At 40.3% G+C, this 27,546-nt stretch overlaps 1 protein-coding gene across 4 annotated transcripts in view; it reads left to right on the top strand.

Moving 5' to 3' along the window:
* The window catches only part of CCSER1 (coiled-coil serine rich protein 1), a 675,103-nt gene that overhangs the window by 54,645 nt on the left and 592,912 nt on the right, over positions 1–27,546 (top strand). For all 4 annotated transcript variants that reach the window (XM_035541340.2, XM_035541349.2, XM_035541356.2 and 1 more), the window contains exons 2-3: positions 14,570–15,931; positions 22,948–23,135. In XM_035541340.2, the coding sequence (XP_035397233.1) occupies positions 14,614–15,931; positions 22,948–23,135 (1,506 nt within the window). In that variant the 5' untranslated portion in view covers positions 14,570–14,613. The remainder of the gene's footprint in view (positions 1–14,569; positions 15,932–22,947; positions 23,136–27,546) is intronic.

The raw sequence follows: 27,546 nt of genomic DNA, 5'->3' as shown, positions 1-27,546 counted from the left end.
TAAGACCAGATTAGAACCACAATAGAAAACTTCATACCATGACAAAATAGCTCGGTAGTTTCTATATCATTATATTTTAATTCGTTTTGCACCTTTTAGTTGGCCCAGTTTTTACAGGATGCAAAGAGAGTCTTCAAGCAATGTACTTAAATGTATGATTTAGAAGTGCAGAGCAATTGCTCATTTTCTGACGTGCAGGTGATGGTTAGGACTAACGAGAGCTACTAGGCTAAGTACTAATATACTCATCGTCATGATGAGACTTGTTCCGTGTATTTGCTTGCTGCTGAATCATAGAATCATCTAGGTTGGAAAAGATCTCTGACGTTATGAAGTCAAACCATCACCTAACACTACCAGGTCCTACTTAGCACCACATCTACGTTTCTCTTAAGCACCCCCAGGGTTGATGACTCCAACCACTTCCCTGGGCAACCTGTCCCAATGCTTAACCACTATTTTCTGTGAATAAATTCTTCCTAATACCCAGTCTAAACGTTCCCTGGTGCAACTTGAGGCTGTTTCCTTGGGTCCTTGGTGACTCCTTGTCACCTGAGAAAAGAGACCGACGCCCTCCCCGCTGCAATCTCGTTTGAAGTAGAGAGTGATGAAGTCTACCCTCAGACTCCTTTCCTCAACACTGAACAATCCCAGTTCCCTCAACCTCTCCTCACATGTCTTGTTTTCAAGTCACTTCACCAGCTGTTCTCTGAATGCATTCCAGCAACTCAGTATTGTTGTGGTGAGGGTCCCAAAACTGAACACAGTACTTGAGATGTAGTCTCACCAGTACTGAGTACAAGGGGACAATCACTTCCCTCATCCTGCTGGCCACAATATGTTTGATGCAGGCCAGGATGCCATTGGCCATCTTGGCCACCTGGGCACACTGCTGGCTCACATTTGTGATTCGTGCTATTTATATCTTGTTTATGCCGTCTTCGCGTATGTGCACAAGAACAGCAAGTAAGTGTACTAAACTTGCATTTACAAGGTTGCTTTATGCTTTCACAGTGAGATTGCTTGGACTGACTTCTGCTGTTGGAATTTAGGTGACATTATTTTATTCTCTTAAATTGTGGTTGCAGTTTACATCTTCTAACAAAACATTCTCTGTGTATTTGGTAAGTAGCAGAGTATTTTGATCTGAAGATTTGGTCTTTTTTTTTTCTGAAGAAGGATAACCAAAGAACATATTCCATTTCTGGAAACTAAACTTAGGAAAGTACAGAGAAAGCTGCAAATATGGAAAGAGAGAAACCATTAAATAAGTATACTTGTTTCAGGTACTAACTGCTTATTCACTGAAGCTGGTAATAACAATAGCTTAAGTGTCTCCATTCTGATTTTTAACTTGCTAGTTTGTGCCAGTTTGCAAGCTTCATTATGTAACAAGCAAAAAGATGACAGAGTCCATTAAAACTAATGAATGAAAACTAGTATACATGGAGATCCACAGCTGGTTTTTGTATTCAAATGTAAATGTGCTCTGCTTTGGGAATACATTCACATGTTGTGCTACCGTATAGGAAGGCCCAGCTCATTTCTGTTTTTTCCTTGCTTATTAAAGAACTTTCCCAAAGCTGCAGGTCTTAAAATCAGTTTGGGGGCACCTTTGTGAGTCACCTGGAATTCAGGTTTAACACTAGTATACCAGGTGTTTTGCTTTGGCATGCAGTTATTCTAGCAGTCTTTGTGCACGGTCAACTGTGCTGTCAGTTGCACCCCTTTCCACGTTCCTTGGCGGCTCAGGGAACTGGACAGAATCAGTTGACTTCATTTTCAGGTGCAACAAAGCTTTCTGACTGACATTTTCCAATTTAAACCACATACACACAAGAAGAGTAAGGTAGAATTATTGCACATGTAAAAACAAGTCCTTTTACTGGGAAATACTAGCAGGTTTAATACAAGGCACAAAAGCAATAATATTTACTGCTGGGAGTGGTAGTTTTATTTTCTGTTCACTTGAAGGCTGTGGAAGAATGGGTGGCTCTTGATCAGCTGTTTTCACAACAGCTAAGAGACTTCATGTCTATATTCATAGCACACTTTCTAATATTTGTAGGTTGCTTTGAAATTATGGAAGCATCACTGCTATTTAATATTTTAGAGCTCAGATGTGATTAAGTAAGACGTGAAAGACACTCTCATGGACTGATACTTAAAGCTGTTCAGATCTTCTAACTGTGGACTTGTAGTGACTCAGCTGTGAGAGCCAACATAGTAAATGAAATCATCCAGTTTAATTTTCTGAATTTATCCTCCTGTTTGCTAATACATTCCACCCCCTGTAAGTTTTCTTCAGACTAACCAATGCTAATAAATCAGCCAAAGCATGCTTGCGTAAAAGGATATACAAAACTACTTAACTCATTTGTCCCAAAAGAGCACGACTAGATCAGCAAGACCTTCTATCTTGTATAGAGCTAGATGACAGTGATGTATGTGTTAGTATTTCATAAGTATTTACACAGAAATGCAGTAATATGTGCTTCTGAATCCATTTTTCACCCGCAAATATAAAGTGTTAAAAAATTAGTGTACAAACTGTTTACTTATTAAGAGCAATTGATGTAATTGGAAAATACCCAAGCTTGATTTTTGACACCTTTTATGCATTGCAAATTGTGTTTCAGAACCTCATGAAAGCACAGAGGCCTACTGCATTTAGCTGTCTTTTAATCGGAGTTTTGTGTTCACATACAAATGTGTGAAAGCTGCTTTTATGTCTCTGATTTTTTGGAACTGAGAATCACGTGGTATCTTGTTTTTGCATTTCTTAGATCTTCGTAGTTGTGTTTGCATAGCAATTAAGCTTGTGCATAAATTTAAGAAAATAATACGTTCATTTGTTCTAACTGTAAAAAATATGCTGAGAACTCACTAGAGCTTTTACCCTAAAAAGCATTCAGAGTAGGGCAATTTGGTTTACAGTTATCATATAGCAAATTTAACCTTTAAAGTTTGTTTTTAATATTCTGTCTTTTATTATGGAATGCAAGATACAGGATGTCCAACTCATCCAGTGAAGGGGGGGTAAATTATATCCTCGTTCACTGATCCAGTAAAGCATTCGGCATTGTGCTTATGTCCCATTGAAGTCAATGGGACCACTCATGTTTTGAAAGTTAAGTATGTGCTTTTAAGTGTTTTACTGAATAGGAATGAGATTATTCTTAAAGTCAAGCATGTGCTTAAGTGCTTGCTGAATTGAATTAGTTAGCATCTGTGAGCTAAGTGCAAGGATAAAACAGTGTACACACTTGTGCAGAAGGTCCTTTTTGTTAGTACCATTGGATTTGACTGGCTCTGAGGTACTGCTGTTAAGCAGTAAGTATAAGTAAACAATTCTACATGATATCTTTCTGTGGAATTGAGAAAAAAAAAGTCAGGATGGCCTGGGGACTCTTCCTGTTCTTTGTTTTATCACCAAATTTTTATTTCTTCTCTCTTTATATCTTCTATTCACTTTTCTTGTGTTTTCCAGCTGCTTTTTCTCTTAATTGTCCCTTTTATCCATTTACACTCTCTATAGCTTGAGAGAAGAGTAGAATTTCTTCCTTGAGTTTCCGAGCAGTCCTGTATTTCACTGGGCATCTGTCCCATTGGTGCTATCTTCCCCATTCTCTGTATTCCCTAGCCTTGAGGTAGGTCCCCAATCCCATAGCCCACTTGAACTTGACGTGGGAGATGACTTCGGTCATTATTTCTTTCTTTGCTCACCAGCCTTTGGGCTCAGTTCAAACTTCTCATATGTTGAAAGTGGTTTTAGAGGAAATGCAGGTTACAGATCTGTACTTTTAAGATGTGAAGGGACATGCTGTAAAGAAACAGGCGTTGGTCTTCCTGCCAGACTTGTAGCCCTCATGTAGTCACCTCTGCTCTTTGTCTTCCTGTCCAGTTCCCTGGTAAGAAGTTAAATTTTTGATTAGGCTACCAGGACTGAATTGAAACTTCTGCTTTTATGAAAATGCCATCACAAGTATACCTGATTGGTCAGAAGATTGTGCTAGCTTTGAGAGCTACATTTGATGCTAGCGGGAAGTAAATGATCCTAACTTAGAAGACATTGTTTATGATGGAGTCTGATGATAGATGTTTTCAAACTGTACAGCTTTATTTTGGTTGAAGATGACAAGGCACAGCAGAGACATCCAGGAACATACAGTAAAAGTGTTACCTTAATGGTTAACTGTCTCAGGATCTGATCAATTTTGGGGATGATTGTTCAAAAATGTTAAAAAGTGGTAGTGGGAGGAGGTTCAGATAACAGATCTCAATTGAGAGAGACAATATTGTGAGGCAATAAGCTTTAGAACAAAAGGCAATTGTAAAAGATTATTAATTGAACACCTAAACTGGTTTTACCCATTTGGAGCCTACTTTATTCACTTTTTTGATACTCAAGCAATCTGAATGAAACTAAACTGTCATTTGTTCATAGGAGCCTCCATACAGCTTCCCTTTTCTGGAAACAATCTCCCTTGCTGTAAGCAATATTTCCCCTTACGTGTTATTTTTCCGTAAGGGTTGTTCTTCACCACATCTCATCTCCTTCACCTTACCTCGATACAACGCTAACCTGAACGCTAGATCTTGTTTTGACAGTAGTTGTGGGTAGGTCACTTCTCTTTCATTTCATACAGTGCTAACTACTAGAATTGTCATGAGTTTGTAAGGTGTTATGTTGGTTTGAATAACTTTATTAAAGATTGTTTCTGGTATAGTATTTCATAATTCTCTGATAATGCTACAGGACTTTACTACAGCCTTTCATATAGCTGTCTCAATTTGCTTTTACAGGAGGAAACTAAAATGCCTGTGTGATAGTTCAGTATGATTCTCATTTTAGATGAGAAGGATGAGTTTCCACAGGGCCCCTGTTCACAGAGAAGATCATTGAATAGTCCTTAAAGAGACTCACTGCCATAGAAATATGGTCTATTGTGTTTTCAACTTAAAACAACTGATTAACAACTCAGTCAAAATTAGAGAATATGAATATATTTAATAATAGTGAGAATTTTCATCTGGAATTTTCCTTTCTTTCATTGTTTTTATTAGTAAAATGAGTCTAATACATCTAATATATTATTATTGTTATTATCAATTAATCAAAAGTGGAATTCCCTTAGTCTTTGCTAAGATTCATGGAAGTCTTCATAGTCATGTAGTCGTCATGATAAATATGATTTATTTCTAAATATAGTGTGATTTATTTGTAAAAATGTATTCTTTTTACAAAAGTGATATCCAGTGGAGTACATTAACATATAAAGAAACCAAAGCAATTAGTTTGCAGCTAAAATTACACAATATTGGAGGTGGAAATTATTAATGTATTTAATATTCAGCCCCGTGAGGCACACATCTTATGTCTGGGAAAGCCTGCAGGGAGCAGGAATTGTGCAGTTTCTTTCACTGGAAGTCATCAAGCTGTGGATTTTCTGAGGATTGTCTGAGGATTTTCAGTTCATCTTCTTACAAGAGACAGCATGGGAATTGTTGTTCTCTTGTGTTGAATTTAGGGGAATTTGGAAAAGAGCATTTTCTCTCCTGTTGCTGTTAATGATATATTATTTCATGGTAACATAGTCAACAGCTGCTGCAGTGATGTACTACAATTACCTTATTGTTAATCAAAGACTGATCTATAAATTAGTCTGCATCATGTTAGGCAAAGCCGTCATGATTTGCTTTTATGAATACTATTAACTACATTGATTTATTTTTGTTTTTTAAATCCTTCTATTTATCTGGACCTCCTGGCAAAGTTCTTATCACCCAGTCCTTTTTCCTGTAAGGATGTAAGGTGAGCTACGGATCCTTCTGTCTTAGTATTGGTTTTAACAGACACTTAGGGAAAAGTGGGAATGGAGCACATATATATGAGTCTTCAGAACTGCATGATGAATTTGTAAGGGATTTGTCAATTTTCATTATAGCCCATTGAGGTATAAAAGGGTTTTCGCACTTTGTCAACATGAAAAAGAAAGACACAAACAAAACCCTGCTTTGATTCAGTTAAACTAGGAATCTGTGTACTACAGGTGATTATATCATACATGTCCAAGGATTGCTTTTGCAAGAGTTAAAGAAATATTAGCGGTGGGGTGACCAAGGCTGATAAGGAGGAGAGGCCGAATGGTTTAAATCAGCATGATTCACTTCAGCGGAGCCCCATGAATTTTCAGCAGATGAGGATTTGTTTCTTTTTAATGCAGTTAAGGTCACACATTCACCCAGTGACAGAGGTAATAAATGACCATAGCTCTTATTGTCACTATGGTTGCCATATACACAGCAGAAGCAGGCAGCTCTTGAGACTGCAAATAGCTAGACTAGAAAAAATACAGGAAGCTTAAGCATAAAAAATGCTTATGATATTTGCTGATGACAATGAAGTTGTGATTCTGGAAGATAAGAGGAGTAGACAAGAGATAATACGGACAAAATACACTTGATCCTAATGGGTCCACAGAGAGCTAAGGCAGTTGTGAGATGGTTGCTTGAAGGTGGCAAGGGAGATGAATTTGTAATATATTGAGAGAGATTTTGGAAGGAACACATTAAAGCAGAACTTGAAATCACTAGTGGCTGTGCAAATCAACCAGATTGTGCTTTCAAGACACTGACGATGTCTTGTGAGCCAGCAGAATATTTTAAGTTGTTTCACAGGGGAGCAGATAGAGGTCCTTCAAATGCCTCTGGGAGCTGTAGCCAGTATTGGCACTTTGCTTCGTGCTACTAACGGATTTTATGCCGTGAACAGTACAGTGTAGGTATAGAGCTAGGGCCGTGTTATTTCCCCTATTTTCCTTGTGAGAATACCAGCTTGCTTGTGCAGCAGTGATCTGTTCCACTTCAATTGCAGAGCGAGGAGCTGGCAAGGAGTCTCTCCCGCTTTTAATGTTGTGGGCCGAGTGAAATGATAGCTCTGCTGTTTGCCAGTATATGAACTAGTCAGTGCTCTCGTGGGCACGTTACACCTGGTTTTCCTGCATGAAGGAACAAGAAGATCCTTGATGCTTTCTTGGTTGCTTTTCCTTTTTAGATAGTTTTAATTATTTCAGCATGCATAAAAGTAAGGAAAGACTGCACGTAGTGAGGAGCAGGGTGTTGTGTATACACAGGTTAATAATGGGGCTTAACCTATAGGGCTTGAAATCAAATCACCATCTATAAAGGAACACATCCTGTGTTTATGGCTAAATCCAAGTACTTAGTGTGAAGTCCAAACGCACTTATTTTTCTTAAAGTCTTCATTGCACAAGATTCTCTGTTACTTCTAAGCGTCATAAAAGTACTGCCATCAGCATCGTGGGTGTAGGGGAGGAGGGAAGAAGGATGTCATTTAGTGCTGTTGAATCCTGTCTGATTACCAGACTGTGTTTCTGTGCCCAGTAAAGGTGTCTCAGCATTAGCCAATGTGTTTAGGTATGGTTCAATTTCCATTTGCACTCAGGGACCTATGCAAGTCAAGGCCACTTCACTTGTTCCAAGTGAATAATTCACTTGCATTTGAATGCTTTTAGAAATAGTAGTCAGAGGAGTGGGTGGCATGACATTTGAATCACAAAGCAAGAATAAACTGTCTTTGAGATTTAGACCAGGTTATTTACAATTGTAACTGTTTCTAATTAAGCTACATAAATAATTTTGAGTAGCAGATACTTGTAAGAAATGCATTGTACACATCTCCAGAATCCAGATAACAAATGAGGGTGAGAAATCAGTTTCTGCTCTATTCCAGACAAACCCACCAAAAAACAGTCACACAAGTATGGCTGCTACGTCACTGTGGTATGATCCTTGCCCCATTTCTGACCTACTTGTGTCTTATTGTGGGACAGGTGAAAAAACGTTGTTTATCTTCTTCATACAGTGAACTTTTTGCTAGTAGATGATACCAGGTCTTACTGAAGAATAACTGCTTGTTGGTTGTGTGTAAAGAGTACCTGTAAGGTTGTTTCACTGATGTCCCAGTATTTCATGTATTACAGTGAAGTTCTTTGAAATACCTTTCCATATGCTACAGAGGCATTTGAGTTAGTGGACATTTTAAATTTAAGAAGGGAAGAACTGCGGCCTCCAAGTTTCTGGAGATCAGTTTCCCTGCTTCTCTTTTAGTAAACCCACAAGTTCACCTGACATAAGTGGATGAATTTACATACCTAGTGATAATGAATAAAAGAATTAGTCACCTCTGACTTACCTCGTGCTAACATTTGCCTCCTGGCTAATTTAAAGTCAAAAGATGATATAGATAATTTATCTCTAGTTTTCCTCTTTGAATGTTTGTTACAGTTCTGATTTAATCAAAGCACTGGGAATAGCAGTTATGGATTTATAAAATATCTGTCTTCATTTGGCAATTGACCGGTCAGAACTGGAGAGGGGGTGTTGGTGTGTGTGTGTTCAGTTTTATTTCTTGAAAATTCATCTGACTCCTTCCTCTCTTGTTTCCTGAAAGCACCAGAACATTTGAAAAAATAGGTGTGGACTCCAGGACACGTACACCTGAAGGAAATACCGTTTCTTGCCTTCTCAGTGCTTGTATTCTGTGGTCTTTTTTTTATTTTCACTTTTTTTCCCCCAGATACATAAAAGCTGTTTTGCCCAATCAGCTTTCAACACAGAGAGGAAGAAGTGTGTTGGGTTGCATGTGCGTGCAGTTTTCCGGAGGTTTAGCCCCTTATGTTGGGTAGTCTGTCTTTGCTTATAAATAACTGTTGAGGAAAAATCAAACTTTAAGAACGCGCAAACAGCATCGTAGCTTATAAAATCACATACAGAGAATACAGCTGTGGTCACTGTTCTGCAAAATAAATGACTGAGCTCAGTGACATGCTACAAGGGTTACATGCACAAAGAAAGAAAAGGAGAAAGTGTTATTTAGAAAAGCAAATGGAGCTGTTACGTGTTAGAAGGAATAGCATTCATTTCATTTGCAAAAACAAATTGCTTCAATATCAACAGTCCAACCTTTCTTAGCTTGTGAATGTATTCTGTTGTAAAGGCTTTTGTCTCTGCTAGTATTTTCAATGAGGCCATTTTAATCCAGTTGCATTATCCTTGATGACGACTAAAGTTCTGGGGGTTTATATATAGGAGTTTGCTTTTTTTTAAAATGTAAAACAATATTTTAATGGCTTTCTTAGGCTCTTATATTCACCTTGGGTACAGGTTGTAACTCTGACTTCTGGAAGCTATGCAAATTAAACAAAAAAAAAAAAGCATCTCAAATGTGCTAGAGAAACAAGTAATATTGGAATAAAATTGGTAAAATTGGAATAGTTTTGAAGGCAGTAATGCTTAGCTGCTAAGGATCCAAATGTGGAGTTTCTTGATTTGCGTGGGAGTCACAGGCTATGATGTTACCTGTTGGGTTCAAGAACAGGACTTTGCAATGGACTTCTGTTGACTCACCACTAATTAAATATATTCATTTTGCATGTATTTGTTTATCTGGGAGTTATTTCAGGTATCTGTATTACCCTGGGGTAAATGTCTGCTATGTGCAAGTCTGGAGCCAAGTAGTCCCTGCAGACTTACTTCTCTGTGGTGTGGCCCCTGTGTCCTACCCTGTGGTAGCTTGTGAGGATTGAGCACGTTTGCAGTTTATAGTATCCACATGATAGTCCTGTGTGTTTCCTATACTAGAGGATTCCTGATTCATAGCATTAAAAAATAAAAGTATCATCTCCCTCTTCTAACTGTGAGCTCAGCTTAAAAATCACACTGCTGTGGAGCAGGGAGGTAGGGAGCAGAAGAGTAGTTCTGTTCTGGTTTTGATCGAAGGTTGGGGCCTTTCAGTTATTTGTTATGTTAGCTTCCAATTTAGAATTAGACAGTTTTCTCCTTTGTTTGGAGGATATTGTTTGATGTTTCTAGGAGGTGTATCTTTAAGGAGAACATCTGTAGGAAAGATTCATATAGAAAGTGTTGAGAGGTAGTATTTTATAAAGGGAGCATTTGTATAGGCCTACACATCACAGTTACTTGTTGAATAAGCATCTACTAGCTTTCTGTGTGGACATGTATTTGTGGTAATGGTGAAATTCTCAAATAATTTCGAGTCTTAAATTTGTCTCAAAGGCCACGGGAAATGCAAAAAGCACTGACTAATGCTTTCTCATATTTGCAGTCAATGTAAGAGCAGATCCACTGCTCCATCTACTGGAATTCAAAATCCCCAGGCAGAGCTGCACGCTGTTGAACGCATCGTGTGCTTTGGCACAGCTTTGTGAACAACCCTTTGCAGAAAGTTCAAAATGTTTTTTATTTTTCAGTTGGTGGATTGATGGAATAAATTTCCCTAGAGACATTTTGTAATATTTTGATAATTTTACCCCTTTTAATAATTTTTTCCCCACTTTTACTGTCTGAAAGTTGACCAAGTGTTTATTTTGGCAAGATGCAATAATATATGAAGTACAGAACATGTTGTAAAATTCTTACCCTGTTTGTTTACATATTTTATACTCATACATCTTCTAATATTGTGTGGTTGGATGATTCCTCCTTATTTTATTTTTTTATTGTTGTTTTATTCACATTTCTGCAATATCTTGGTGCCAAGCAAACCTATTTCCATTTGATCAACTTCTGAAATTGCTAATATGAAGGAAAGTGTCTTGTTTGCACTTTGCCTCACACTTTGCCTGTTTCTCATTTGCGCTGGTTTCAACATGGGAGCATGGGAATTTGGAGCTGTAGCCAAGTGTTTGAGGAAAAGCAGATCCTGAAATAACCCACCATTGCTCTGGCTTCAACTAAGTGTTTTAAAAATTGTTTACTTAATTTCTTTCAGAGTATCATACTTTGTCTTGTGTGATACCATATGCAAAATTGCTCATCAAAAAGCCATCCCATAAAAAGCAAAATTTGAACTTTTATCTACTGCGGCAGTTTCCATATTATTTGGGTTTTAGAATTAAAATATATTTTAAAAGTAGTGGCTTATGTATTTACTGTGTAAGTTATTGTATTAGCAAAGGAATACATGATTAGAAAAAGCCTAACGCATTTTAATTTATTTATTTTTTTTGCAAGATACATGCATCATTTGGAATATAAATAATTTTTAAAAAATGAACAGTAATTTCAAAATGAAGGCAAAAAGTATATATTTTTTATTCTGGCTGGTTTGATTCGTGGTGACTCGAGTAGTTGGATTTTGACTTCCATATAGAATAGAATACCACGGAGTATTTTGGCTATTCACATGATGTTACAATGGTGCAAAATACATTTTGTCTTAAACGAGGAGCCTGACATAACTGAAAGTCATCCTAGAGAGTCTCTCTGTCTGCCTTTTTTTCCAGGGTCCTTCTTGTCTGTTTGACTTTGTGCTAGTATTCTAACAAGGTTCCAGTTTCTTTAAGATAACAGAGTTTTGTGGTAGATCGTAGATTGAATGTGCAGGATCAGAATTGCTGTGATTGTTGTAGAAAAGTCCACTTTGGTTGAAAGATTAGTCTGGAATGACATAATGATCTTGAAAAGGTGTGTTTCTTTGCTGTTTTCTTTTTCCTTTATCGTGGCTTTTAAGATTTATGTTGGTTAGGATGGGAATGTTGGATATAGAAAATTAGAGGTTTAGTAGAGAGTGAGTATGCAGCTGTGCAGAGAATAAGAATGTAGCTGAACTGAATTTCACTCTGGAAGGTTTACAGCTATGAAGTGGTAAGCACAGTATTTTAAATATGAAGACTGAACGGAAGCACCTCCTATTTTGAAAATGTTAGGACATAGATGGCAGTTTATAAGCCCCCTGTAATTAAAAAAAAAAAAATCTTATTTCATTAATGTTTGAGGGTATCAATATATTAAAATATGTATTATTTTTTCCTGTATTTCAAGTAGGATTGTCATTTTAACTCAGTGCCAAGCTTTGTCACTTAACACTGTCCTGTACATGCAAATAAGCATTCATATATACATGTACACATATGTGGATGTGTTTGTTTTCAGAAATGTCCTCTGATAGCTTTTGTATACTTAGAAAGAATGGTATATGTTATAATGGGCTTATACTTCATTATAATGAGCTTATGCATTCTTGTAATGAGCTTATATTTTATTATAATGAACTTATATTTTGTGTGAGGATTTCTGCTGCTTAGACAATAGGAGAAGAGTCGACAGCTTGTTTTTCCTTCAAGAAGCAAGGAAGAATGAATGAACAAATGCCATTTATGCTATTTGTTTTTATAGGGAATGTATTCTATTAAAAACTGTTACCACCTGTATGGTACCATGGGTCAGTTGATAAGAATAATCTCTATTATTATACACAGACATTAGACACAGACTTCTTATTTCCATTGGAATTACAGTTTTGTGCTTTTTGCTCAGTTTTCCACTTACTTCTGTTCTTAGTTCAAATAATTCCTTAATTATAGAATAGAATGGCTTGTTGTACAGTGAAGTGACACTTAAGATGTGGGCATGAGAGTGAACAATGGGAGCGAATAATGTTTTGTCTGAGCATAAAAAAGTCTATAGCAATTTAATATATTTTAAAAAATATTTTCTTATCTACTGCAGCTGTAAAACTGCATTCTAAAATCTCTTTTTCAGTAGTTATTATGTCTGATTAAAATACAAGGAAGAGCCTTCGCAATCTGAATGAATATGCTTGTGTGGTGCATATGCGCGTATCTGCACACATCTGTGAACCAAAAAAACCCCACGATATATCAGTGGTTAAACAACTGGGATAGATTTGTTTGGAGGGAGAGGGAGGGTATGGAGGGCTGCATGTGGCTTTCTGACACACGTTTTCAGTGGGTTGAGTTGTGGTAGATGAACAATTTAGTATAACATAAGCTCCTGTGCAAGTTTGCAGGGCCTTGGCTCTTCTCTACTGTTGGCTGCACTCTTGCTGTTATTGTTGACTTTGCATATCAGTGAAATACAACAACTGGCCTTGCATCAGTCTGTTTAGTGGATACAAAGCTGTTTTGATAATCTGTGTCTGTTCTTGTACCATCAGTTCTGTCCCAGTAAGACTGAAATTCAAATTTGTGTTTCAATTGCAAGACCTCAGCATCATACAGCTCAGGTTTTAGCTTGTCATCAAAAATCCCCAGTGAGTTCTAGAAATTAGTGACTGTTTTCAAGCTGTGCCTCCTTTCATAAATGGCAAAATTGCTTATTGATTCCTGATGCTTGTGACTCCTTATATTGTGGCTGCTTGGCAGTGCGTGTCCAGATTGGAGCTATGCTTGCTTTCAAAGAAAAAAAATCAAAGCAGAAACTGCAGTTCAATGTCTAGTCACAAATAATCTCTGAACTTACTCTTTACTCTTTATTTTCCAATAATATGACATGTATGCAGTTTCATTATTCCTTAAATACTCAGTATCCATTTGAATATACATACGTGTGTGTGTATATACATATATAATACACACTGTATAAATATATATACTGTTCATAAGTATTTGTTATAGCCACGTAAAGCATATTAAATTGCTCATTAGATGAATTAATTTGATTTTGTGCTTGGCGTACAAATATTGTTTAGATAAATGACCTGATTTTATTCCTACGTGCTGAATACTTGCTGCTGGGGAAGTTGTGCTTAGGCATTACACCTCTTGTTCTTCTGATCATACGTCACCTGGTTTTATTGCTCTCTCCATGGTCCTGTCTCTCACTACAGTAGTTTTGTTATAACAAGAACGAAAAGGAGATGGAACTGATATATATTTCTAAAAGATTAATTTTCTTCTAGTGTATCTGCTGTGCTGATAATGTTTTTATTGCTTAAAATTTGCCAAATGTCTGTGTATGAAACACATTTCACTAATTTCAAAAAAAGTGCAAAAACATCTAGTTATAAGCAAGAAAAATAGGCTTCAAGAAGGATTTCACAGAACTGTTAAAAGGAAAGCTTCAAATTCAAATCTAGAAACATGATCACATATTTTGACAGTAAATTCCAAGAACTTAAAGTTCTCTAGGAAGAATGGGTGTTGGTGCATATTTTAGCTTGACTGCAACACTAGCATTTTGTCTGCTGTAAGATAATACGTAATGTCTTTAGTAGGAGAATATAAAGGAATTAAAAATCCAACTGAACGTGAAGATTGGAAACTTTAAATCCTGTTGCTTGTTGCAAAAATGAGTATTTAGGAAGTCAAAATAATGTTTTGCTTTACTCAGGTCATGAAAAATCAATAGTCTCTTCTGTGAAAGCTTACAGTTTATAAGACTTGTCCCCAGAACTTACAGAAACAACTTTTGGGTGAAATGTTTGTATATCATGTAGATATATACTGTTACCCAGTATGATGTGCATTGCATTATGTATAAGATTATATATGTCACGTGTAAAATGTTTTGAGCCATGTCTTTGCTCAATTGCTAGGATTTTGGAGTTACAGATCAAACATCACTTTGAAAATCTAAAAAAAAATGTTCAGCAATACATATATGCAACAACTTGCAGCTATACATAAAATAGATATTGGCATCTAAGGTGTTTTGGCTGACTTAAAGCTTGTTCAAATAGACTTTGAGGCTGAATCATTTCTCTCTCTTTTTCTCAACTCAGATTAGTGTATTGGCTGCGAAGAATTGCAAACGCTTCGTGCCCTGATGGGGGACTCAGGATCCAGACGATCAACTCTAGTATCTCGATTGCCAATATTCAGGAGAAGTATTAGCCGGAGACACGACTCCCTTCCTTCCTCACCTTCCTCTGCTAGTGCCGTGGGTGTCCACACCTCCTCCCCATCCAGCACTAACTCCAGCTCAGGGAGCACAGGCAAGCGCCGGAGTATTTTTCGGACTCCTTCCATTAGCTTCCATAACAAGAAGGGGAGTGAACAGAAGCCTGACTCCACCAGCCAAAATGTTAACATCTCAAATGGTGCCCAGTCCTCTCTCAGCACTTTTCAAAAACTGAGCCTAGAGGAACACGTTAAAAGTAGAGGAAAGCATTCAGTTGGCTTTGGCAGCTCACGTAGCAAGAAGATAACAAGGTCTTTGACAGATGATTTTGAAAAGGGGAAGGAGCCCTCAGCTAATAAGAATGTCTTTATAAATTGTATAAGCTCTGGGAAAAATGAGGGTGATGATTCTGGCTTTGCAGAGGAGCAAAGCCGATACTCTGTCAAACAATCCACACGAAAACTTCTCCCTAAATCTTTCTCATCGCACTACAAGTTTTCCAAACCGGTTCCACAGAGTCAATCCATTTCCTCTGTGCAGCAGTCTGGATGCGTGCTGGAGATTAAATCGTATGTTGAAAGTGAACCGGTGATTGCCAGGTCCTCTTCTCCCTGCTCGGCTGAGACGACGGAGTGCGTGGGAAGCACGTTGCAGTCCCCGCTGCTCTCGGCTGACCTCACGGCTGCCCAGACCCCCTCTGACTTCATAGCCTTGACAGAGGATTCTGTTTCGGAGGTTGATGCTCTGCCCAGCAGTGGGAATGGAGTGCTGCTTGCAGATGATTTTGGCCACAATGTCTCTACCTCTCAGATCTTCTTTAATCCTGCTGCTGCTCCGGTGAGGGAAACGGATTATGTGGAAAGTACGTGCCAGTCTGCTGGTGGTGTATCTCCTGTGAGTCGCACAAGCTTTTGTAGTGTTGAATCTAATACCTTATTCAAAACCTCAGCTGCTAATCAAATAAAAGTATCATTGCAAGCCAATGAACTATGTATTACAGATACCAGGCACATAGGAGAAATTAACTCAGCAAAGACAGATTTAGAAACTTTTGGGTTACAGCACAGAGAAGAACCGGTGATGCACTCTCCAATGGCACAGGGGTTGAGTGGGGACCAAGATGAAAGCACTCTATCTAAGCACACAAGAGAAACAGTTCCTGTAATGGAGTCTAAGATTATTCAATGTTCTGAACCTCAGTCCCTTAAAACACAACAGGGATATGAAACAAACCATCCTAAAGGTATGTATTCTACTTTTTCATTGTGAGGTTTGATGGTTTGGGGGATGCTTTTTTGTTGTTCTTGTCCTTACTTCTTTTGTAAGAATTGTTTGGTCATGTAGTGTTTGTGTAGTGTTGCCAGTGCTAGCTAGAAAGATCAAAAGTTAAGAATTTTACTCTCCTTCCAAGATGATGTTTAATTCAGAATTATAAAAGGAATAAAACAAAAGGCTTTGACTCCACTTGCCGAGGCGACCGGCTCCGGGGCAGACGCGTGCTGCAGCGGAGCACGGGATCGGGACAGGCAGGGCTATTTTTCGGGCATCGAGCCTACGTGAGGGAGCCGCCAGGCACCAGCAGCCCTCGTGAGGGAGGCTGACGAGGCGTAGGCGGAGCCAGCAGCGTCAGCGACAGCTCCTCCCCCCGGCCGTTCAAAGGCAGCCCTTAGGGAGCGCGAGCGACCAGGAGCGCGGCGACCAGGGAGTGACGCGGCAGTTAGCGAGGCAGTTAGCGCGGGCAGGAAGGGCGGAGCGCTCACACCCGCTCATAGGGACACCTCCTCTAACGGCACTCTCCCGTCAGCTGGGCTGCAATGGTCTCCACCAGGCACGGTGCTTTCTCTAGGAAGTCAGTACACACCCAGACCGACTGCCCGTCCAAACATGCGGCAGTTCAGGTCTCCGGGTGCGGGGAGTATCTGAGCCTCTTGCTGCCATCGGCGGGAGGCAGAGGGACTGCTTGCGTGAGGTGCGAGCAGGTGGACGACCTGGTCCGCATGGTGGCGGAACTCAAGGAGGAGGTGCAGAGGTTGAGGGATATCAGGGAGTGCGAGCGGGAGATAGACTGGTGGAGTGACTCCCTGCAGGACCGGAGGGAGAGGGACCGGGGTGAGACGCCCCAAAGGGGGGTGGACCCCCTGCCCTGTTGCCATCGGGCAGAGGGAGGGGACCTGCGAGTTGAGGAGGAATGGAGACGGGTCCCCTCTCGACCTCTCAGGAGATGCCCTCCCCTTCCGGCGCTGCCTTCCCAGGTGCCCTTGAACAATAGGTTTGAGGCCCTGGAGCTTGAGAGACCGGTGGGTGAGGACGAGGTAGGAAGCCTGCCCAGGAGGATGCCTGAGGTGAGGAAGTTGACTCCACGCCTCAGGACTGCCTCCACCAAGAAAGAAAGAAGGGTGATTGTTGTGGGCGACTCCCTACTCAGGGGAACGGAGGGCCCTATTTGTCGGCCTGACCCCACGCATAGGGAAGTCTGCTGCCTCCCTGGGGCCAGGGTCAGAGACGTTACCAGGAAGCTTCCAAACCTGGTTCGCCCCTCTGACTATTACCCGCTTTTGATAGTCCAGGCTGGCAGTGATGATGTTGAAAAGAGAAGCCTCAAGGCTATCAAACAGGACTATAGGGGGCTGGGACGATTGGTGGAGGGAGCGGGAGTGCAGGTGGTGTTTTCGTCTATCCCTACGGGGGAAGGGAGAGGCACGGAGAGGACATGGAAAGCTCACGTGGTTAATAGGTGGCTCAGAGACTGGTGCCGGCACAGAAATTTTGGGTTTTTTCACCATGGGGAGCTTTACTCGGCACCCGGCCTGATGGCCTCAGACGGGTCCCTATCTCCAAGGGGAAAACGGATCCTAGGCCAGGAGCTGGCGGGGCTCGTAGAGAGAGCTTTAAACTAGGCGAGAAGGGGGACGGGGCTCAAACAAGGCTTGTTGGAGCCGTGCCGGGGGAAACAATGGCTAGGCTGGGGAAGAAGGCGATGGCCCAGCTGAAGTGCATCTACACTAATGCACGCAGCATGGGTAACAAACAGGAGGAGCTGGAAGCCATCATGCAGCAGGAAGGCTACGACTTGGTTGCCATCACGGAGACGTGGTGGGACCGCTCCCACGACTGGAGTGCTGCAATGCCTGGCTATCGGCTCTTCAGGAGGGACAGGCAGCACAGAGGGGGTGGTGGCGTGGCTCTCTACATTAGAGAATCTTTTGATGTTGTGGAACTCCAGGCTGGGAATGATAAGGTTGAATCCCCGTGGGTTAGGATCCGCGGGAAGGCCGGCAAGGCTAGCGTCCTGGTCGGGGTCTGTTATAGACCGCCGAACCAGGATGAGGAGACGGATGAGGAGTTTTATAGGCAACTGACAGAAGTTGCAAAATCGTCGGCGCTTGTCCTCGTGGGAGACTTCAACTTCCCGGATATATCCTGGAAACACAACACGGCACGGAGAAAGCAGTCTAGGAGGTTTCTGGAGAGCGTGGGAGATAGCTTCCTGACGCAGCTGGTCAGTGAACCCACCAGGGGTGGTGCCCCGCTAGACCTTCTCTTCACAAACAGAGAAGGACTGGTGGGAGATGTGGTGGTCGGAAACTGTCTTGGACAGAGTGACCACGAAATGGTTCAGTTCTCTATTCTTGGCGAGGCCAGGAAGGGGACCAGTAAAACTGCTGTATTGGACTTTGGGAGGGCTGACTTTGAGCTGCTCAGGACGCTGGTTGGCCGAGTCCCTTGGGAGGCGGTTCTGAAGGGCAGAGGAGTCCAGGAAGGCTGGGCGCTCCTCAAGAAGGAAATCTTAACGTTGCAGGAGCGGTCCGTCCCCACGTGCCCAAAGACGAGCCGGCGTGGAAGAAGACCGGCCTGGCTCAACAGAGAGTTGCGGCTTGTGCTTAGCAGAAAAAAGAGGGTTTATAATCTTTGGAAAAAAGGGCGGGCCGCTGAGGAGGACTACAAGGATGTAGCGAGGCTGTGCAGGGAGAAAATTAGAAAGGCCAAAGCTCGTCTGGAGCTCAACCTGGCTACTGCCGTTAAAGACAACAAAAAATCCTTTTACAAATATATCAATGCGAAACGGAGGACTAAGGAGAATCTCCATCCTTTACTGGATGCGAGGGGAAACCTAGTTACTAAGGATGAGGAAAAGGCTGAGGTGCTTAATGCTGCCTTTGCCTCAGTCTTTAGCGGCAATACCGGTTGTTCTCTGGATACCCAGTGCCCTGAGCTGGCGGAAGGGGATGGGGAGCAGGATGTGGCCTTCACTATTCATGAGGAAATGGTTGGCGACCTGCTAAGGAGCTTGGATGTGCGCAAGTCGATGGGGCCGGATGGGATGCACCCGAGGGTACTGAAAGAACTGGCGGAGGAGCTGGCCGAGCCGCTTTCCATCATTTATCGGCAGTCCTGGCTATCGGGGGAGGTCCCAGTTGACTGGCGGCTAGCCAATGTGACGCCCATCTATAAGAAGGGCCGGAGGGCAGACCCGGGGAACTATAGGCCTGTCAGTTTGACCTCAGTGCCAGGAAAGCTCATGGAGCAGATTATCTTGAGGGTCATCACGCGGCACTTGCAGGGCGAGCAGGCGATCAGGCCCAGTCAGCATGGGTTTATGAAAGGCAGGTCCTGCTTGACGAACCTGATCTCCTTCTATGACAAAGTGACGCGCTTGGTGGATGAGGGAAGGGCTGTGGATGTGGTTTACCTTGACCTCAGTAAGGCTTTTGACACCGTTCCCCACAACATTCTCCTCAAGAAACTGGCTGCTCGGGGCTTGGACTGGCGTACGCTTTGTTGGGTTAGAAACTGGCTGGATAGCCGGGCCCAGAGAGTTGTGGTGAATGGAGTCAAATCTGGTTGGAGGCTGGTCACAAGTGGTGTCCCCCAGGGCTCGGTACTGGGGCCGGTCCTCTTTAATATCTTTATCGATGATCTGGATGAGGGCGTCCAGTGCACCCTCAGTAAGTTTGCAAATGACACCAAGCTAAGTGCGTGTGTCGATCTGCTCGAGGGCAGGAAGGCTCTGCAGGAGGATCTGGATAGGCTGGAGCGATGGGCTGAGGTCAACTGTATGAAGTTCAACAAGGCCAAGTGCCGGGTCCTGCACCTGGGGCGCAACAACCCCAAGCAGAGCTACAGGCTGGGAGATGAGTGGCTGGAAAGCTGCCTGGCCGAGAAGGACCTGGGAATACTGGTTGATAGTCGGCTGAATATGAGCCAGCAGTGTGCTCAGGTGGCCAAGAAGGCCAACAGCATCCTGGCCTGTATAAGAAGCAGTGTGGCCAGCAGGTCTAGGGAGGTGATTGTCCCGCTGTACTCGGCTCTGGTGAGGCCACACTTCGAGTACTGTGTTCAGTTTTGGGCCCCTCGCTACAGGAAGGACATGGACGTGCTCGAGCGAGTCCAGAGAAGGGCGACCAAGCTGGTGAGGGGTCTGGAGAACAAGTCTTATGAGGAGCGGCTGAGGGAGCTGGGCTTGTTCAGCCTGGAGAAGAGGAGGCTCAGGGGCGACCTTATCGCTCTCTAGAGGTACCTTAAAGGAAGCTGTAGTGAGGTGGGGGTTGGTCTGTTCTCCCACGTGCCTGGTGACAGGACGAGGGGGAATGGGCGAAAGTTGCGCCAGGGGAGTTTTAGGTTGGATGTTAGGAAGAACTTCTTTACCGAAAGGGTTATTAAGCATTGGAACGGGCTGCCCAGGGAGGTGGTGGAGTCGCCATCCCTGGAGGTCTTTAAAAGACGTTTAGATGTAGAGCTTAGTGATATGGTTTAGTGGAGTACTTAGTGTTAGGTCGGAGGTTGGACTCGATGATCTTGAGGTCTCTTCCAACCTAGAAATCTGTGTCTGTGTCTGTGTCTGACTTTTTGAGTTGATGTTTTTCAGTTTAATGACAACCGTCAGTGCTATTGGTAGCTGTTTCCTTGTGATAGAAAATGAATTAAGAAAGAGTATCGATTCTCACCTCTTGTTGAAAGCCAAAGATGGGATTTTTGAGGCATGCCTATTTTGGACTTGGGCCAAAGAGTTGGATTGTTTGAGGAGGAAGGATTGCCAGAGAATAAACTTCCTTTAGTCTGGTTATGAAAGATAACATACTTTTATCTTATATTGATCTGGGTTTGTGACTCTCAGGTATGTAATAAAGCACCTTGGAGGGAATGTTACTGTGGCAGAGGACAAGAATATATTGCTGTTTCCATCTGAAATAGCACTGTGTAAGTTCTTATTACATAACCTATGAAATGGAGAGAGTTAATTACCAAATAAATTTCACACTGTGTCTTTACCTTATAAAAAGGAGTTTGGAAATATTAACAAGAATAAGTGGAAAGGATACAGTTTGCATTAGCATCTATAGACATGCAGATCTTCATCTTTCATCAAAGACACCCAACCTTTGAGTGAAGGACACCTGTCAGATGGCATTTGCTTCACCGGTTTGCTTTCTCAACCAACCTGAAGACCAGTGCTTTGTTGAATAATCCTGAGGCTGTATCTGGTGGGGCCAGATTTGTGACAGTTAATAAAAATGTATTTATATTGTTAGTATTGGAAGAGGAATGAATGCAAATTCATATGAGTTCATACCCATCATTTTGCTTGGTGATGTAGGCATGTAGACTATAAGCAATCAGAAGCAATCTTACTTTTGGAGTTATTTGTCTCTGCGCAGTAGTAGTTGGATATCTTGTACATAAATAGCTATATATAGTCAAATTAATCCACTAAATTATCTTTCACTGGAAAGATAAGGAAAACTGTGCCTCAGGACATTAGTCAACTGGGACAAAAATATTTCCATTTATATATATTATCTGTCCAGAGCACATCGGTTGGGTCTTCTTTGCAACTTTGGCTCATCTGTGAATGAGTTCACACTTTTAAATCTAATTTACTAGAGTGGAGTAGTTGTAGAGCAGACCAGTGAGCAGCTCAGAGTGATGTTTAGAAATACACAGTGTGTTTGAAACTCATGCACCAGCAGCTATATATTTAATCTGCATGTCTGTAAGGTAGCTGGAGTTGAAACTGCAACAGAGAAATTTTTTGTAAGTAGGCTTGGTATTCGCAGAAACACTAGAGCTAATATTACACTATTTCAAAGTTGATGATTAATTATTATGGTTTTATAGTTCTATTCCAAATGCATTTTTTTTAACTTGTGTAGTGAAGAATGTATTTAAAATTAGAAAATGGGAAAGCATACATAGGGATCATTGAAAAAAACCATAAAATCCTGCCATATGAAATGAAAAGATAATATAGTATAGAAAAAGAGAATATAGTATATAAAATTTATGTGGTGTTCAGAAAGGTATAGCATAAGTAGTTACATTTTTTGCCAACAGACTGCTCAGAACACTTGGTTTTGCTATAACAGTATTTAAAACCAGGTGCAAATGTAAAATATTTTTGTGCATTTTTTTTGGCAATAGATATTTTCTTTTCCATAGTGGGTCTCATAGTAGATTTCATTGATAGATTACAAGGTTTGTCATGTCATACATTTCTTAATATACGCTTATATATTTTTAAGTGGTATGAACTTTTTTGTAAAGCCATTGAGGAAATGTTCTCTTGCAAAAGGCAAAAGAATTTTTTTTTTAATGTTACATCTATTATGCTATTATGCGTTTCTCTTTTCCTCATCTCTAAATTTTCCTTAACACTTCAAAATGTAATTATCTCCTCTTTTCCAATGTGTTATTGTTTAATAGGGTTGGGGACTGGGATGCAGCCTGCATGCTGTGTTTTGAGAGCACAGATACAGAGCTGATGTGGGAAGGCCAAAGAGAAACTAAAACCTGTATGCATCACGATGCTATGCGCTGGAAACAAAACTGTGAGCAGACCCTAAAAAAAATGGGCTTGGCTTAGGACAGGATAAGGCAGGCTGGGTTTTTGCACCATGGAATCAGTGACAGTTTCTCTGGTGGGTTTTACTGGGAAGAAGTTCGTAAGTGTCCAGGAATGAGGGGAGAAAGGAAGGAAAGTGGCAAAGGTCCCACTGGATTTGTTAAAGAACTGTGGGCTGGGCTGTAGCATGCTGAGCACACGAGTCAGCAGGAGCTGAACAGTGAGCAGGTGGCCCAGGTCATACTTTTACCTAGCTAAACAGGATCTGCTTTCTACAGAACACCTAAGAAATTATTCTTACATTTTTACGTGATTGCTATTCAGTGGTAAACATTTAAAGCAAAGTGCTGTTCTCCCTAAGAAAATTTTTGTAGAGAATAATTCTCTGTAATGATTGGTGATTGCTTGTCTATTTGTAGTTGATCTTGCCAATAGCTTCAGTCCGCACCGAGATGGCAGATTTATTGAGAAGCGACTGAGGTCCTCTTCAGAAGGTACTGCTGGAAGCAGTCGGCTGATCATAAAACCAAAGGATGGAAATTCAGAAGAGCTTAACAGCCTACGGAAGCAGAGAGCAAGCTCATCCTCTTCAAAAATGAACAGCATGGTGAGTTTATTCTCATACATGTGTTTGTTTGTTTGTTTTTTTCCATGATAAGCATAACTACACTAAACAGCAACTTCACAAGTAATGGATGGTAATAAAAAAAAAAAAAAAAGCCATCTCAGGCTTCCAAAATGTGGTCCAGGCTGGGCTGCAGAGATAAAAACTATTTTTTTTTTCCACAATGTGACATTGTGAAAAGATTTGTATATTTTCTGTGAGGAGATTAAAGTCATGCTTTGTTGATTTGCCTGGGAGATTACAAGATTCAGACCAGAAGTTTTGTAGAGAGGAAGTTGTTGGTGGGGAGACTCATTATAGAAAGCTGGTGACAAGGTTCAGTGCTTTCACACTGAGCACAAATTAAGGATGAGAGGAAAGGTTCACTTCTGAGAACCCTTGAGAATGCCTAGGACTGGGAAACCTAAGACAGATCAGGTCACTGTGGGAGGAAAGTACTTTTGAAACCTCTTCTGGTGAAATAATAATAGAAGTAACTGATTGACAAGTATGTGCCTTCCTATAGCCAGTGAGAATAAACGTTTTAAGATGAGTGTAATTTATACATATGCATATGCTCTCTAGTGAGAGAAAAAGAAGATACTAGGATTGAACATCGGCAGCAATGGTATCTACTCTTTAGTTCATGGAAATCACTGAAACAAGTTTTACAGCTATTATGAGTTTCAAGTATTTTATTCAACATGCTAACTGTTAAAAAAAAAAAAAAAAAAGAAGTATTCATTTTGCACTCATATTTGAATAGTGTTTACTACTGAAAGTAAAAAGCTCTAAGTTTCTTAGCCCTGCCCAGTGCTGTTAAACAGATATATAAATAAATGGACTTTTTCCTATTCAGGTTCACTTAATAGCAATTGCGTTATAATGTTTTAGGACCAAACACGTTCCTAAAAGACTCAGATGTGAACACAACTGCCTTTTCTAAGATACATTTTTTGCAGTTTTTCAAAGATGTGAAACTAATTGTTACAAACTGACATCAGATCTCCAAAGCATGTTACAAAACAACACGTTCTTTTGGTGTGGTTTTACAGACTAACACGAAAACTCAACAATTAATACAATTACTTAGGTAATATTTATGTGTCTGTGCTACCTTTTCTGCCTTTAAAGGTAACGTCTTATCTCTCTCTCACCCAAGAAGCCAAGGAAGGCTAAACTTGTCTTCCTGTGTCAGATTCACCCATACTGGTTCCTGGTTGGTAATTTTAAAATAAATAGGTCCCTAGACAATGAAATGATTTAGCATGAATTCTCCTTAGGAAAACTGTGTCAGGAAAATGTGATTTGAGGTTTTCTCAAAAGCATGTGAAATTTGTCTTTGGTCATGGTAAATCTCACACACGTCTAAATTAGTCATCTAAACCTTTGCTCATGTTCAGCACTGCTCTGGATGGCAGGAGAAAATTACATCAGTACTGAAGGTGTTCATGCTATGTCTGGCCAAGGTACAATGGGTTTTCCAGTTGTACCAGTGCCCTTAAGTAGTAGTCACTGGAACGCTCACATGAAAGAGCAGAAAGCAAATTCATTTTAAGAAGGGAAGATTTTATACATCTGCCTTTCTCCCTCTTTTCTAGATTGCTACCAGCTTGTCAGATGTGGTAGTAACGTAGAGCAAAATTTATGTCAACAAAACCAAAAAAACCCACCTGTTTTCTTTTTTAATAAATCCACTGAATTATTACACACAGAGGTGCAGGATGGAGATAAAGATGTAGAATGACTAAAAAGTAGAAAAATCATTTGTGCTATTAAAGTGTATAGGTACAACATGTTTATTCAGTAAGTTCGTATCCAAATATCACTGAATAATATCTTATTTTTCAAAACCAGAACACCGTGACATTTGAAGCTCATGTTTGCATGTAGTCATACAGGGCATTATGCAGACATAGTTTCTGCCCTAAAAAACTCGTTAACCCTGGCTCAAGCCTTTAAATACTATTTGGGTCATTAGGCCCAAGCTATTAGGCAGATCTTTGTGTTTATTTAAATACTAGAAAGAACTGATGTATTAACTTCATTCTATTTAGTCCTGTATTAACGATGCAACTGGGAAGTGACAACACTATAGCAACTGGATAAATGCAAAGTGAACATGGGATGGCTTTTATTTTATTTTTTGTTCATGTTTTGTGTATGAAATTCACATTTTTTGTTGTTTGTTTTAACTTTCATTAGCAAGATTGTCCACAGATTTGCTAGTATTTGTTTGTGCTTGTTTGTGTTTCAGTCACAGACCAAGAACTTCAGTGTCAGGATTATTGTGCACCCTCGTGAGTGAAAGTAAAGTTCTTCCTGTTTTCCCCCCAATAAATGCAGCTACCATCTTTCTATATTAAGAGAAATGCTAAATGAAAGATTTTATGTTTAAAAAATGAGGTTTAAAGGGAAGGAAATAAAAACACAGAAGGCAAAAGAATAGCAGAAATTCCTGAAAGGAAAAGGAATTAAAAATGGAACAAATAATAATACAAAGCTAAAGAGAAAAAAGGCCCCTTGAAAATACTTGTCACAAGCAATTAATGTTTAACACCACAGTAGCAGCCTGTTGCCAGTGAACGATCATAATGAAGAATAAATACTAGGTGAAGAATTGGAGTTGCTAAACCAAGTATTATTAAAAACCTTAACTTAACTTTCTTGTGTGCCTAGAAAATCATTAATCACTCTTCTGTAGCTATTCGTATTCATTTTGTTCACTTTTGGAAGAAAATTACAAAGGTTCATGTGAGATTCCCTCCGTTTCCCTGACGAGGGCAGCGTTGCTATTCAGTTTCCTTCTGTGGCACCAAGCAGTAGTAGCTGTGGATGCTGGTATTCTGGCATCATCCAGAAGTCATGTTATGATGAAGAAGCTTTGTAGCCTGTCAAATACCCTTTCCTCACAAACTGAAGAAAGTCTTCCAAGACTGTTTGCTTTCTTTCTTGTTGGCATAAAGCATGGGATTCTTCTGCTGACTGCCTAGAGGGAATCAGGAGCCAGGAGATCTGAGGGGATACTAGATTTTTACAGGAGATGAGGAAAAAAACAAAACAACAACAACAACAACAACAAAAAAACACACCACAAACAAACAGAGATTACATTTGAGAAATTGTTCTTCCTCCTAAAGAATTCACTCAGCATGGTATTCTTGTATGATCGGCAGTGTACAATAGGTAAAAGCTTAAATAGGTGGATCTCCCAGTGTATGTGTCAAACCTATAAAGAGGGTCACCAGCTCCCCAAAGAGTGGCATTAATTCACTTGCGAGGTTTTGAAAGTAAATAATCTCGATGAGAGCAATGCAAATATCGTGAAAAAAAGTATTTCAAAATAACTCTGCAAATGTGCCAACCTTATAGCAATGTAAATAATGAACTGAAGCAGATGCATGAGATTAACTGCTCAGATTACTAATTATGTGTGTTTTCATCAGAATAAACATTGTTTTGAAGCAGTCATTCTTGCAGTGACTGATTTATGCCACAAGATGTCAATACTTCACTAAAAATTGTTTTAGACTTCAGCATTACCTAGTTACACAAAAGGTGAAAACTGAAATTCAGGACACATTTTTTGGAACACTTTGATGCTGATTAGCCCGTGCAGGATAATAAAATATTTGCAAATGCGCATGGCTGATACGGATGCAGTTTAAAGAGGTTCATATTTCTATAGAAAATCTGGTCATTAAAATGTTAAGTCATCAGTTACAACTTTAAATATTTAGACATAAGATGGAGACAAATTAGCTATGGCTATCCTCCCTATTCTCTATTTAAGTTCCCTTTCTTTTCTAGTGTGTAAGACTGGAAAAAATAAAATAGAAAGGCAAGAAAGAAAGAAGGAAGGAAGGATGGAAAGGAGGCAAACAGCATGGTAAAAGACCTGAATGACCTGAAATATGCAGACCTGCAAGACTAATGGAAAGAACATAAATCTGGGAAGTTGAAATGTAAGAAAGAATTAGAACAACCACACTGAAAATTATGATCAAGCCCCCAAATCAGTGTGAGTAAATTCTTTAAGAGCATCAGGGGACAGGTCGCCAGGTAAAAATAATAAAGAATTAATGTGCTGGAATACTTAGAATTAACAGTAGGAATTAAGGAGAGTGTAAGCAACAAAATAAACCATCACTTTTAAGAGTAGTGTTTGATGTGGAAATGTGACTACCCAAGATATCACCTTTACCAGTAATAAAAGACAAAACCGAACAAATGAAACAAACAAACCAAAGCAATAACAAAATCTGGAAATTGCTGCTTAAAAAAAGAAAAGAAAAGAAAGAAAGAAAGTGCTGATAAAGATTTAGAAATGCCAACTAAAATTACAGTCAGTCATTAGAACCAAATAGTCCTGAAGGGAGATGTGGATGAAAATAGATGTACATTGTACAAGTTT

This window comes from Cygnus atratus, chromosome 4, assembly GCF_013377495.2.
Source record: "Cygnus atratus isolate AKBS03 ecotype Queensland, Australia chromosome 4, CAtr_DNAZoo_HiC_assembly, whole genome shotgun sequence".
NCBI classification, from domain to species: Eukaryota; Metazoa; Chordata; class Aves; order Anseriformes; family Anatidae; genus Cygnus; species Cygnus atratus.
The sequence above is the reverse complement of the archived record's forward strand: the minus strand, read 5'-3'. Positions and strand labels throughout refer to the sequence as shown.